The sequence below is a fragment of the Manis pentadactyla genome, chromosome 4, assembly GCF_030020395.1.
Source record: "Manis pentadactyla isolate mManPen7 chromosome 4, mManPen7.hap1, whole genome shotgun sequence".
Lineage (NCBI taxonomy): Eukaryota > Metazoa > Chordata > Mammalia > Pholidota > Manidae > Manis > Manis pentadactyla.
The window spans coordinates 9,417,866-9,430,385 of record NC_080022.1 but is presented as its reverse complement, the minus strand read 5'-3'; the positions used below and the strand labels follow the sequence as shown (position 1 = coordinate 9,430,385).

General features: G+C 47.3%; 1 protein-coding gene across 1 annotated transcript; it reads right to left on the bottom strand.

Annotated features, from left to right (window-relative positions):
• Window positions 1-302: 302 nt before the first annotated feature.
• CFAP107 (cilia and flagella associated protein 107) lies at window positions 303-10,684 on the bottom strand. Its single transcript, XM_036925452.2, has 4 exons — window positions 10,292-10,684; window positions 6,566-6,679; window positions 2,593-2,770; window positions 303-1,444 (listed from the first exon to the last, which is right to left on the bottom strand). Exons 1-4 carry the CDS (start codon window positions 10,403-10,405, stop codon window positions 1,263-1,265), a joined length of 588 nt encoding a protein of 195 aa, XP_036781347.2. The 5' UTR covers window positions 10,406-10,684; the 3' UTR covers window positions 303-1,262.
• Between the last annotated feature and the right edge of the window lie 1,836 nt (window positions 10,685-12,520).

Here is a 12,520-nt window from a genome sequence, read left to right as displayed (position 1 = left end):
CCAAGTGAACTCTGTTGCCTGTCCCTCCATCAGTAAAACATAAATGGCCTTTATAATCACCATGGACGGCACAGGTCAATGACATGATCCCACCCAGGCCCAGATCCTGACTTTTACTGCACGCTCAACCACAATAATACTGGCTCCATTTTTTGTGTGTCTTTTTTCCCCTTGATTTGCTAGAATGTGGTAGCAGGTGCCAAAAATGTAAGGAAAAGATTCATGGGAGAATAGTTATATCCATTCATTTTTCCACACAGCAGAAAAGACAACTGTTGTTGGTTGGTTGGTTGGTTGTTTTTAGTGGCTGAACACGTGAGACATGCAGGCAGAACCACAGAGTCACACTGATACCACCGGTGTGGACGGATGGCCTGGTCCTAAAGGATGGGGAAGCAGAGAGGGGACTTCTTCTCCGAAGGTGGCAGGAGGAATCTAGGGGCTCACTTCCCTCCGAGTCAGGAGTGGGAGAAGCTGGCTAAGTCCTGGGAAGAACAAGGGCTCTCCGGGCATCAGGAGAGGATGGGGCCTGGGCATGGGGATCCACTGCAGGGTAGGATCGGGGCAAGCAGCTGGATGGAGTCTCAGAGTGAACCAGAGTGGGACATAATGAGTGGACGTCCAGAGAGGAGCCTCAAAAGAGGTAACAGTTCATTCATCCATTCATTCATTCGGCCAGTGATTATTAAGCACCAACTATATGCTGTGCCCAAAGCAGTGAATGCAAACAGTGTGGAGGGGGCATGAGGCCATTCGGCCATCACCACCAAATCCTGACAGCCAGAGAGGCAGATTGGAGACGCGTCATCCTCAGCCCGAGGCTGGCCTCCCCATCAGGTGGTGGGACACGCCTCCGAGGTCTCAGCAACGGGGTTCTCTCACAGTAAAAGATCCTTGGGCTGGGAGGTGGGGGGCAGATGCTGTGGGCTTCCCTCTCTCTGCTCCCTGGGGTCCATGCCGCCCCCACCCCACCGAGAAACAGGGGAGTGGACCTTAAGGGTCCTTCCAGTTTGTTCTGACTTTCTGTCTTCTGTACATACATGAACGCCGTCGCCAAAGAGCTTTAATTGTGGGATGGAAGAGAAAGTTGCCGGTGGTTTGGAGGAAGGCGGGGAACAGTCCAACGCAGACCATGATTCTAAGGCCCCCAGATGAACTGGATTTAAAACTCTGGGTGGAGCCGCGCTGCCTGCTGTCTGGCAGGCCCAGCAGGGCAGGGGATCGCCAGTCGGTTCTGCCTCACTGCCAGTGGGGTGCAGTTCTCAGAAGCGCGGGGCAGGGTGCAGGCCGGGGGGTGGGACGGGGATGGCGTGCTCCCGCCGGGACAGGGCACAAAGCGGGGGTCTGGGATAGGATGAGGTGTAAACGCTCTCCCTCGGGGCAGCGTCAGGGGTGAGCCACCTCCGCTTCAGCCGCTCGTAGAGTCCATAGTTTGTCGGGGGAGCTGCAAGAGAAACCAGGGTCTGGGTGACCAGAGAAGGCCGCCCAGCTGGCTGGGGGAATGCGTTTTCCCAGGCTGCCGCCTCAGGGCCGTAGGCTGGCAGGGCACCGAGGGCAGAGAGAGGCTCACAGGAAGGTACAGGCTTGGTCAGCCCACCCCCCACCGAGAGCCTCAGCGTGGGCCCTGCTTCCTCTGTGCTCAGGAGGACCAGGGCCGCTGGAGAGAGCTTGGGAATGTCAGCCCCGGGCCTGGCTGAGGAGGACCCCACTGCCTCCCCGTAACTGTCCCAGCCCATAGGGCACCACTCTTTGACTAATGCATCCCTTTGCATCAAGATGGATCTACAAAGAGATGCAGGCAAAGCATGGGGGGGTGGCGGTGGCTTCAAATGCAAATCCCTCCGCAGTCTGGTTACTCCAGGAAGGGCCAAGTCCACAGCCCTTGCGGGCCTGGGAGCCGCCCTGTGGTTTTCCTCTGCTCCGGCTTTGGACCTTTTCACTTGCTCTGCCCTTCCCTGGAATGCTCTGCACACCAATCCCTGCGTGGCTCCGTCCTTCTCAGCTCCACTGTCACCCCCAGAAAGCCCATCCTTCATCCTTCCACCCAAAGGAGGTTCACAAACAGCCACCTCACCTTCTATCCATCACCTATTTTCTTTTCTCCATCTGGACAATGTCCTAGTCCAAAATTATCCTACTTACTAGATCTTAAGTAATCTTATTCATTACTGGTGTCTCCTTTGTCTCCCCAGAGGAATGTCGACTCCCCGAGGGCAGGCGTTCCTCCCTGCTGGTCACTCTTGTGTTCGCAGGTGCTACAACAGGGTGCAGCGTCTGGGGAGTAATCAGCCCCCGTTTGTGACTGACAGGAGAGCGCGGGAAGGCTGCTCCTGCACCTGTGCTCCAGGTACACGTACTGCCCCGGTGCACAGCTGAGCACCTCCTCACACAGACAGCATCCTCCTGTGTCAAGGGGGCAGGGAGGCAGCAGCCCTGGGGGTTAAATAGCACCCCCAGGTCCTATTCAGAATAAGGACCTTAGCATCTCTTTGTAAGGCTGTCCTGGAGCCAGGGTCCCCCACGAGGGCCCTTCCCCATGAGTCAGGCACACCGCAGCCCTCTGCAGGGGAGAAGCCTGAATTACAAAAATACCAAGAAGGGGGAAGTCGGCTTTCTCCGGGAGCCATAGCAGCTTATGTCCACTCCAGGTGCGGCTTGGGGGCAGGCCTGGGTTATAATCATGCCGGTTGTAATTGTCATCATACGTGCTGATCAGATAGCGGTATGTGGGCTCCTGGTGGTGGGTGATCAGATGTTTGTACGGCAGCCCCTGGAAGGACAGACAGACACAGTGGCTATGTTACTGATGGGAGCACGGCGTCCACCTGGCCGTGGATGGAGGCCGAAGCTCCCAGCCATGGAGGTCTGTGGTGCTAATGGGGAAGCGGCTTCCACAGGCTGGGGCCAGTGTGGCTTCCTGAGTCTTTGGGGCCACCACACTTGGGACCGGCTGGTCTGTCCCCAACTCCACCCCTGATGCAGCTCAGCCTCAAACACGTCCCAGCTTAGCACTGTGGGTAAAATGAAGGTTCCTGTGGCCAGAATTCTCACCTGTCCCTGGTTGGCTAGCTCACTACACACGTGTGGGCAATACGTTGTTACTGACTCTATACAAACAGCTCTCTGCCCAGTGCTCTGGGGTGCTGCACAGCTGCAGGAGAGCAGAGACTGGAATGGTGGCAGCGCTGAGGACAGAGACTGAGACGGCTGCAGGGACAGAGAAGCCCAGAGGCAGAGACTGGCCTGCTGCATGCATACTCGCTCTGAGTGGACGGGATTCTAGTGACTGACCTGCCACCATGGGAATAAAGTTGGGTATAAACGCTCTCATCCCAAGAACTTTCCATTGCCATTTTTTCGGTCTCATTGAGTCCATAGTGAACTTGTCCGGGGCTGAAACCCATGGGCAAGACAGCTGCAGTCAGGGCTCTCTGGGAGGGGTCCCCAGCCTAGGCCAAGTCAATTCACCCCTAGAATGAGCTATGGGGACAGACTGAAATGAAAGGACACCCAGCTGAATAGGGGGAGTCAGAGCCACCTCACCGCACGCCCCTGTGATCTGAAATCACACCCTATGATTTGTCTCAAGTCTCATCCGTCCAAGCACAGATTTCCAAGGCGAGTGAAAGACATTAAATGTGGAGCCAGACATATGCACCTTGTATTTCAATCAGTTACTGTGGGAAGAGTCAGAGAACGCTCCGTAAATTGTCTTCTCCTGCAAAGGATTTATGGCTCCCTCAGCTGGGAACTTAGGGAGTGATTTCTTTGGTGAAGGGAGTTATTTACAGGGAGAAGAAAGCCATGTTCTCCTTACCATGAGACGTTTGCCTGAATCAGTACTTTTTCTAAGAAAATCTTCTTGGCCCTGGAAGGGAATCCTAGGGGACTGGGCTGATTTACAGGGGATGATAATGTGGATTTCCATGCCTGTCCCCTTGTCCTGAGCAGACAGGGAGGTCTGTGTCTGCCATGGTCTGGAAATGCTGGCGGCACACATATTTCAAGCGTTGGTTCCATAAATAAGTCCAAGCACAATGCCAGAGAGGGACGAGGGAGATGGGCACAGACATTAAGCGGGGATTCCCAAGATCCTCATCACCAGGTGACCGAGGTCTATTTCCAATGCCACAGAAAGCAAGTTGGAACAGTTCCCATCGACCAAGGGAAGTGCTAAGGGGCATCGAGGCAGGGAAAAGAGATCGGCCAACACGGATTTTCGTGCTGTCTCTCTTGGTTTAGGATATGGCTCTGCTGTCTGGATTATGTGCCCCACATTTTTGTTTTGATCAGATATGGAAAGGTGACAGACAGAAAGACAACCACCTTTGAAAGAAGAGTTTCTTCCAGTTCCCAAGAGGAGAAAGCATGCCGCATCACACAGGGCCACATGGGGACACACCAGAGTCACAGAAGGTACAGCAGAGAGCATGGCCCAGAGCCCTAGTGTGGTTTCCAAGGGAAGCAATGGGCAGGACAGGTGGGCAAGTTTGAGAAGTTTAAGATTGCATGGTTTGAAACCACATGGATGGAGCTACAGGGTAATAAGCCAGGTGGAGAAAGACAAATACCATATGGTTTCACTTATTTGTGGAATATGAAAACAAAGCAAAACAAGGAACAAAACAGCATTAGATTTACTGACACTGAGAAGGGACTAATGGTTACCACGGGGGAGGGGAGTGAGTGGAGGTGGGGGAAAGGGGGAGGGGGCCTGCTAAACCACTGTAATGTGCATTTGATAGTAAAAAAGTAAATGAAAATAGAGAAATTAGAACTTTAAAAAAAAAAGATTGCATGGTTTGAATAATATCAGTAGGCTCTGGGCTACAGGGGTGCTGCTGGTTGTCGGTAGGTGCCCCTCAAGTGATTCGGGGGAGGGAGACATTGACTTGGTCTGTGAGCGTCAGATAAAGATGTGGTTGGAGGTATGGATTCTGGGTTGGTTGGTTTGCATCCAAAAGACATGCTTGCAGGCAAGTTGTTCACTATCCCTAGGAATTAGCTAGCCCTGGGAGGGTAGTCCCTCCAGGATTGGCAAGGCCCCTAAGATGTCAAATCATTTAAAATAAAGAAAGTTTAAAAACATAGTTAATACACCTGCCTAGGGGGAAACGCCTGGGGAGGAAGTCCTCCTGGGAGATGGGGGATGACAACTCCAGCTACGCACAGATCAGCATTTGCCTAAGAAGGGGAAAGAGCGAAGCAGGAGCCAGAAAGGAAGCTGTCCAAGGAGGCAAGGGCAGAATGAAGCACACACCGTCCTGGTGGCACGGAAGCAGCCACGTGGGAGCTGCAGGGCTCCCTGCACAGGGCAGGAGATTTGAGCAGAGTCCTTAGAAATGAGACATCCTATTGCTCTGCTCTGTTTGTGTTTGTATTGGGAGGGTTGGAGAAGGGGGTCTTCTTAATTTTAAGCAGACTGTATTATGTATGGTTATGTCTTTGTCAAGGTTTATAATGGGTCCAAGATCTTCAAGAAAGGGCACCTAGCAAGTATGGGGAGCTAGGCTAAGTGCCTTATACACGCTGATGGTTGAGGGACAGGAGCCCCACATGGAGGCTTCTAATTTTGACTTCCTTATATTCAAATGCCCTGGTGTCTTCAGGGCACACTAATGGCAAAGGTCAACAGCCCCAGAGCATCAACCTGGTCCGAGGATGCCAGCATGGTCCAGAAATGCCAGCACAATCCAGAGATGGTGGCGCAGTTCAGACAGGCCAGCTCAGAGCTGAGAATTTGGCACTGTTTATCCTGACCTGGTTCCCCAAATGCCGAAGATAATCAACTCCAGGAGGTGATGGAGAGGAATCTGAGGACGCTCTTTGCTTGGCCTGCTTAGTCCCTTACCAACCAGCGTCACAGCTTCAGACAAGACACTTATCGCCCACGGGCACATTTTCTCTGAGCTGCTCAGTCATTTGGGTCCATTCCAGCTCCCAAATACCCCCAATTCTGGCAGATGTCCACCCCTCATTCTGTGTCCCCACCCTGAGTGTAGGCAGGTGTAGGGTTAGGTGGGGAGGGGGTGGGGAGCATGTCCTGAGGCTGCCGTGACCCTGGAGGCCTGGAACACCGTGGCACACACAGGCAGCTAATGAGTGAGAGCGTGCCGACTGGCTCTTGACTTTTAATGCAAAAGAACAGGAAACGGGGGCACAGGTGATTCAAGCACTGTGGCCCAGACATCCCCAATACTTGCTTTTGGAGCACCTTGTGAGAGCCCTCACCGTATTCACCTTGCTTCAGCATTACCCTGTGTGTGTGTGTGTGTGTGTGTGTGTGTGTGTTTGTTTCCCACATCCCCTGCCTGTGCCCTGTTGGAATGATCCAGAAAGTGTTGGGGACTGAGCCAGGGAAGGCTACCAGCTTGAGATTAGTCTGATCATCAGCCCCTGGGGTAAATAAGGGTGAAGGCCCTGGGCAGAGAGTGTGGGCTGGCGAGGGTGCGGATGAGCCCACTGCTATGTTCCTGCGAAGGAACGAGACCGAGATGGTGTCCCTGGGGCTCTGGGGCTCTGGGAGGGGCCCAGGCCTGGGTGTGGGGCCCTCACGTGCCCTTACCTCAACTCTCCTCTTTGCATACAACCTGGAAATCTGGTCCGGTCTGTGGCGTGGGAAGGGGACGTACTCTTTTCTGTAGATGCACTGGGGTGTTTTCTCAGTGGCTTTGGTGAACTGCAAAAGACCAGATATTCAGGGGGACTTCCGTGATGTGATGCCCCTTCTCAATTCTGCTTCGTCCCTCACCTCTCGGGCCACCGGAAGTGGGGCAGAGAAAGGGCGAATCTGGGCATCAGGGCATTCACCCCTCGGGAAAGCGGCTGTGGGGTCACCTGACCGCTCCCAGGGTCTGCAGTGTCCCCTTTCCCACCCTCTCCCCCTGCCCTGCCCCCTGCTAGCCTCCTCCCTGTCTTTTTCTTCTTTGTTTTCCTCAGTCTTTCCAACTCCACTCTTTCTTCCCTCCCTGCCTCCAACCCCATTATATTATGTTTTCTTTTTTTAATCTATTGTGGTAAAATAGACATAGCAAAATTTACCATTTTAACCGTTTCTGAGTGTTCATTCAGTGGCATTAAGTACAGCCACACTGCAGCCGTCCCCACCATCCAGTCTCCAGCACTGTTTAATCGTCTCAGACGGACACTCCGCCCCGTGAACAGCTCCCTGCCCTCCCCTCCCCCAGCCCCTCGCAACCCCCACCCCATTTCCGTCGCTGAATTTGATACTCCAGGTCCCCCTGGAAGAATCATACAGTACTTGTCTTTTGGTGACTGGCTTACTTCATTTAGCCCAGGACCTTCATGGTTCATCTGCATCGTAGCATATGTCAGAATCGTGTTCCATTTACAGGCTAAATAATGTTCTATTATATGTCTATGCCACATTTTGTTTATTCGTTCATCTGTCATTGAATTACCTCTACCTGTGGCTGCTCTCAATAGTGCTGCTATGAACATGAATGCACAAATATCTCTTCACGAGATCCTTTCAATTCTTTTGGGTATATACCTAAAAGTGGAATATGGTAATTCTCTATTTAATTTTTTGAGGATCTGCCATCCCATCTACCATAGTGGCTATGCCATATTACATTCCCACCAGCAAGGCACAAGGGTTTCAATTTCTCCACATCCTCACCAACACTTGTTATTTTTTTTATTTATTTATTTTAATAATAGCCATTCTAATGGGTATGAAGGGGTATCTCATTATGGTTTTGATTTTGGTTTCCCTAATAATTAGTGATGTTGAACATCTTTTCATGTGCTTCTTGGCCATTTGTGTATCTTCTTTGAAGAAATGTATGTTCAAGTACTTTTCACATTTTTAATTGAGTTTTTGTTGTTTTTGGATTGTAACAGGCTTATATATTCTGGATATTAATCCTTTATCACATACAGGATGTGCACATATTTTCTCCCATTATCATGAGCTGCCTTATCATTCTATTGATAGTGTTCTTTGATGCATAAAAGTTCTCAATTTTGATAAAGTCCCATTTATCCATTTTTTCCTTTGTTGCCTATGTTTTTGGTGTCATATGTAAGAAATTGCCAAATTCAATGTCATGAAGATTTTCACCTATGTTTTCTTCTAAGAGTTTTACAGTTTTAGGTCTTATATCTAGGTGTTTGATCCATTTTGAATTAATTTTGATGTAGAGCGTGAGGTAAGGGTCTACCTTCATTCTTTTGCATGTGGTTATACAGTTTTCCCAGCACAATTTGTTGAATAGACTGTCCTTTCTCCATTGAATGGTCTTAGCACCTTGTTGAAATCATTTGACCAGATATGCGAGGGTTTATTTCTAGGTTCTTTATTCTATTCCATTGGCTTATTTGTCTGCTTTGATGCCAGTAGTCCACTATTTTGACTACTGTAGCTCTGTAATAAGTTTTGAAATCAGAGAATGTGAATCATCCAACTTTGTTCTTCGTTTTCAAGATTGTTCTGTCTGTGGAGATTCCTAAGGAATTTTAGGGTGAATTTTTTTATTTCTGCAAAAAGCATCATTGGTATTGCATTAAATCTGTACATAGTTCTGGGTAGTATTGACATTTTAATAACATTAGGTTTTCCCATCCTTGAACTCAAGGTGTCTTTACATTTGTTTGTGTCTTCTTTTATTTCTTTAACAATGTTACAAAGTTTTCAGTATGTCTTTTTCCTCCGTGGTTAAATTTATTCCTCAGTATTTTATTTTTGATGCTGTTATAAAAAAATTGTTTCCCGAATTTTCTTTTTAGATTGTTCATTGTTAGTGTATAGAAGTGAAACTGATTTTTTGCATCTTGATTTTGTATCCTGCTGCTTTGCTGAATTTAATAGTTTTAACAGGTTTTCCTGCCTTTTTTTTTTTTTTTTCTTGTTTCTTTGGGACTGTGCATCTGTAGTCTTTAGGGTTTGGTACATATAAGATCATGTCATCTACAAACAGATATCATTTTGTTCTAATTTCTAAGTCTCTCATTTCTTTCTCTTGCCTAATTGCTTTAGCTAAGACTTTCAATACTGTGTTAAATAGAAGTGGCAAAATCAGACATCCTTGTCTTATTCCTGATCTTAAAGGAAAAGATTTTTGTCCTTTATCATTGAGTATGATGTCAGCTATGGGCTTTTCATGTAAGGCCTTCATTATGTTAAGGTAGTTAAATGCTAAGTAGAAGTCACAAATGAAACCATCTAGTCCTGGGATTTTATTTTGGGAAAGCTTTTGATTGATGTTTCAATCTCCTTGCTAGTTATAGGTCTATTCAAATTTTCTATTTCTTCATGCCCCTTTCTTCAATATATACTGAACTTCTTTGGCTCTTGTAACATCTTTTGTCTTAAAATCTATTTTTTATGATATTACTATAGCCACTCTACTCTCTTTTGGTCACTGTTTGCATGAGATATCTTTTTCCATCCTTTCATTTTCATCCTATGCATGTCCCTAGATCTAAAGACAGTTTCATAGACGGCATACAGTTGGATCCTGTTTTGTTTTGTTTCCATTCTGTCCCTTACACATCTTGCTTTCCAAAACAAGGCCAAGTGCAGTCAGAGCTAACAATGGCCACAGGCCATATCTAGCCAGAGAGGTGGTAAATGCTCATGTTCTCCATAAAAACAGCCATTTGCAATTCTCAGAAGTTACTATCAACCTTCCCCATACTTACACCAAAGATTTCAATTCTATGGCACCCTCTTTTCCTTGCCTGTTTCCTAAGAAAACATGAGGATGTCTGGATGCAGACAGGTAAGTGGCTTAGTCTGGATTGCCGCAAGTAAAGATATTCCATTTCAAGTACGCCAATTTCAGGCAAAATATTTTGTGATGGCTTTCAAAGCACACGGGAACATGAAGAAACAATTCAGTCTGTTTTGAAAGTAAAAACTGAAATGCACAGGAAGGGCAAGGTTGCAGAACAGGTGTCAGAGAGCAGCTGCTCATCTGTAGACATTATTGCAGGCAGCACATTCTGGAAAGGGTCATACCAGGGAGAGAAGACTCTCCAAATCCAGGTGCACAGGAATTAGGCACAGGGAACATCAGTTGCCTAGAAACACTCCGCTTAAAATGGTACTTTGAGGCACAACTCTGTTGACACCACTGCTATGATGTTTTCAAGGTATAATGGGAACTTTGATGATTGCCTGAATGTAATTCCCTATGTAGAGCACAGAGACCCTAATGCTATGTTCTTAAGATATAACTTACTTAAGGCCCTTGATTTGGAAATAGTTATTTCCTTGCCAGTACCCAATCCCCCAGCCCTCTGTCCACCTTCTCTCTTTTCTTACCTTCCTCCTCTCTTCCACCCAATTTCCAGTGAGCACTCTAGTTGAATACTTGGTCTCAATCTTCCAACTTGGAGTAGACAGTGGCTGTGGACTCAGATCAGTCAAACACTGCATGGTAGGAACTTTCCCCAAGTTCCTTTGACTTGACACAATTTAAGGTTGTGGGGGTGGTAAAATGTGAAGTTGCTGAGTTTGGGGTACCTTTTTTTCTTCCCAGCCACCCTTCTGAGTAGATGATACCCTGCCAACTGCACAGAATAAAAGGGCCCCAAGAGAATCCGCTTCCAGCCTCCAGAGATGATGTGATCTTGGATTCCCTACTGTTGACTGTCTCCATGGTGACAGACTCTGAGCATAAACACTCTTCTTAAGGGAGCAGCTGATTCTTCAGCAGCAAAGCTGATGCCACAAAGGCAAATTAAACCAACAAGAGCGGCCACAACAGCAAGGCCCGGGAAGACCTGGTATCCATGTCGTCACCTCCCGAGAGGCATCATCCTTACTGCATTTTTACAAGGGTGAGTTGAGATCACCACATTCTTCTGCTACTTAATGAGTTGCTGATGTGCTGGGCCCATGCTGAGATATTTGCAGGTTTTCATTCATTTAATCCTCGCAGCCACCCTATGAAGCAAGTGCCATTATTATGCCCTTTTTACAGATGAGGACTTGGAAGGAAAGAGAGATTAAGTAGGGCTGAGATTTAAAACCACAGATTAAGGCCTGGACCACTAGGCTCACTCACAGTCTGCCTGCCCCTTGCCTAAGGGCCTTCCATGAAGAATTCTATCTTTTGCTCCAACTGATACAACAGGGACCATTCAGTTACTCTTCATTCATTCATTACATGGTCATTTCATGGAGCACCTGCTATGTCTTGGGCCCTGAGCAGGGGCTGCAGTGCACAGGTAACTAGACCGAGGCCCTATCCCCACAGAACTCAGTCCATTGGGATAAAGGCCATCATCTTGTTTATTCATTAAACAAAAATAAAAAAAATCAGGAACCACTTAAATACCTATCAACAGAGCACTGGTTCAATAAATTGTGGTACATCCATGTAATGAAATTCCCTGTAGCTGTTATAAAAGTTTGTCATAGAAAGATGTTTATAACATAAGGTTAAGTTCAAGAAGCAGAACCCTTGACACAAATGAAGATGTTCAATTTCAAGTAGGCCATGCAGAGAAAGTGTTTTCCAATGGCCTTTCAACAAAAATTGAGAAACTCTAGGAAATTATTTGTTCCATTTTGAAACTAACCATGTGGCAGGGAAAGGACATTGAACATGCACCACAGAGCACAACAAACCCTCTGTTTGACAGGGGCTACAGTCTGGGGCAGGGCTGGAGGCAGGAAGGGACGATGTCCTTCCAATCAAGTGCACAGGAGCCCCGTCTTCTATGTAATTCCATTTTAAGACTTTGTATTGTAAAGTTGAACACAGAAATGAAAAAGTATATTAAAGATAAATATACAGATAAATGAATTATAGTAAAGCAAAACCCTATATACCACCAGCATGTAATCAAGAAGTAAAACATTGCCAGTACCCCAACGATGCTCCCACACAACTCCTCCCACACAACCTGGCTTCTGTGGCCATTGCTTCCTTGATTTCCTTTATACGCCTCACCAATGGATGCATTTCCAAACGCTAAGGCTTAGTTTTGCCTGTGGGCTTTGTATAAATGGAATCCTATTAGCATGTTTCCATTTGAGTCTTGTTTTCTTTTCCTCAATATAGCTAATGATTTTAAGATTCACTCACATTGTATGTAGTTGTGGTCACTATGAGTTTTCTGTACACAGTCCAAGCCTCCCGGTGTCCAGATACAGCCATTTCTCTAGGGCAGTGGTTCTCAGATTTTCTGGTCTCTTAAACATTTCTGAAGGTCCGAACAGCTTTTTAAATTTGAACTGTATTTGTGGTCTGGAGCTAGGTCCTACCAGCTCATGGAAGCCAATTGTGCTGGTGTCTTCCACATTCTGTAAAGTCATTATTTGTAGCTTGAAATCAACATGGGGGGAATATTTATACCACAGAAGTGGCAAATCCAATGAATTAGATTAATGTGATAATTAATTATTAATTTCAAAATAACAACAAACCTTCCCTCTGTTGTGATCTGTTGTTTTGTTTAAAGGAGAGAATCCAGTTTCACATAGACCTGTAGTTAGAAGAGAGAGAGGTATTTTAATAGCCTTTCCAGCTAATTGTGGATATTC

Coding starts and splice junctions, on each gene's coding strand:
- CFAP107 (XM_036925452.2), bottom strand. CDS start 10,405: ATGCAGTGTTTGACTGATCTGAGTCCACAGCCACTGTCTACTCCAAGT. Junction 6,680..10,291: donor GGGTGGAAGAGAGGAGGAAG/GTAAGAAAAGAG, acceptor GGTCTTTTGCAG/TTCACCAAAGCCACTGAGAA. Junction 1,445..2,592: donor AGCCGACTTCCCCCTTCTTG/GTATTTTTGTAA, acceptor TTTCTCTTGCAG/CTCCCCCGACAAACTATGGA.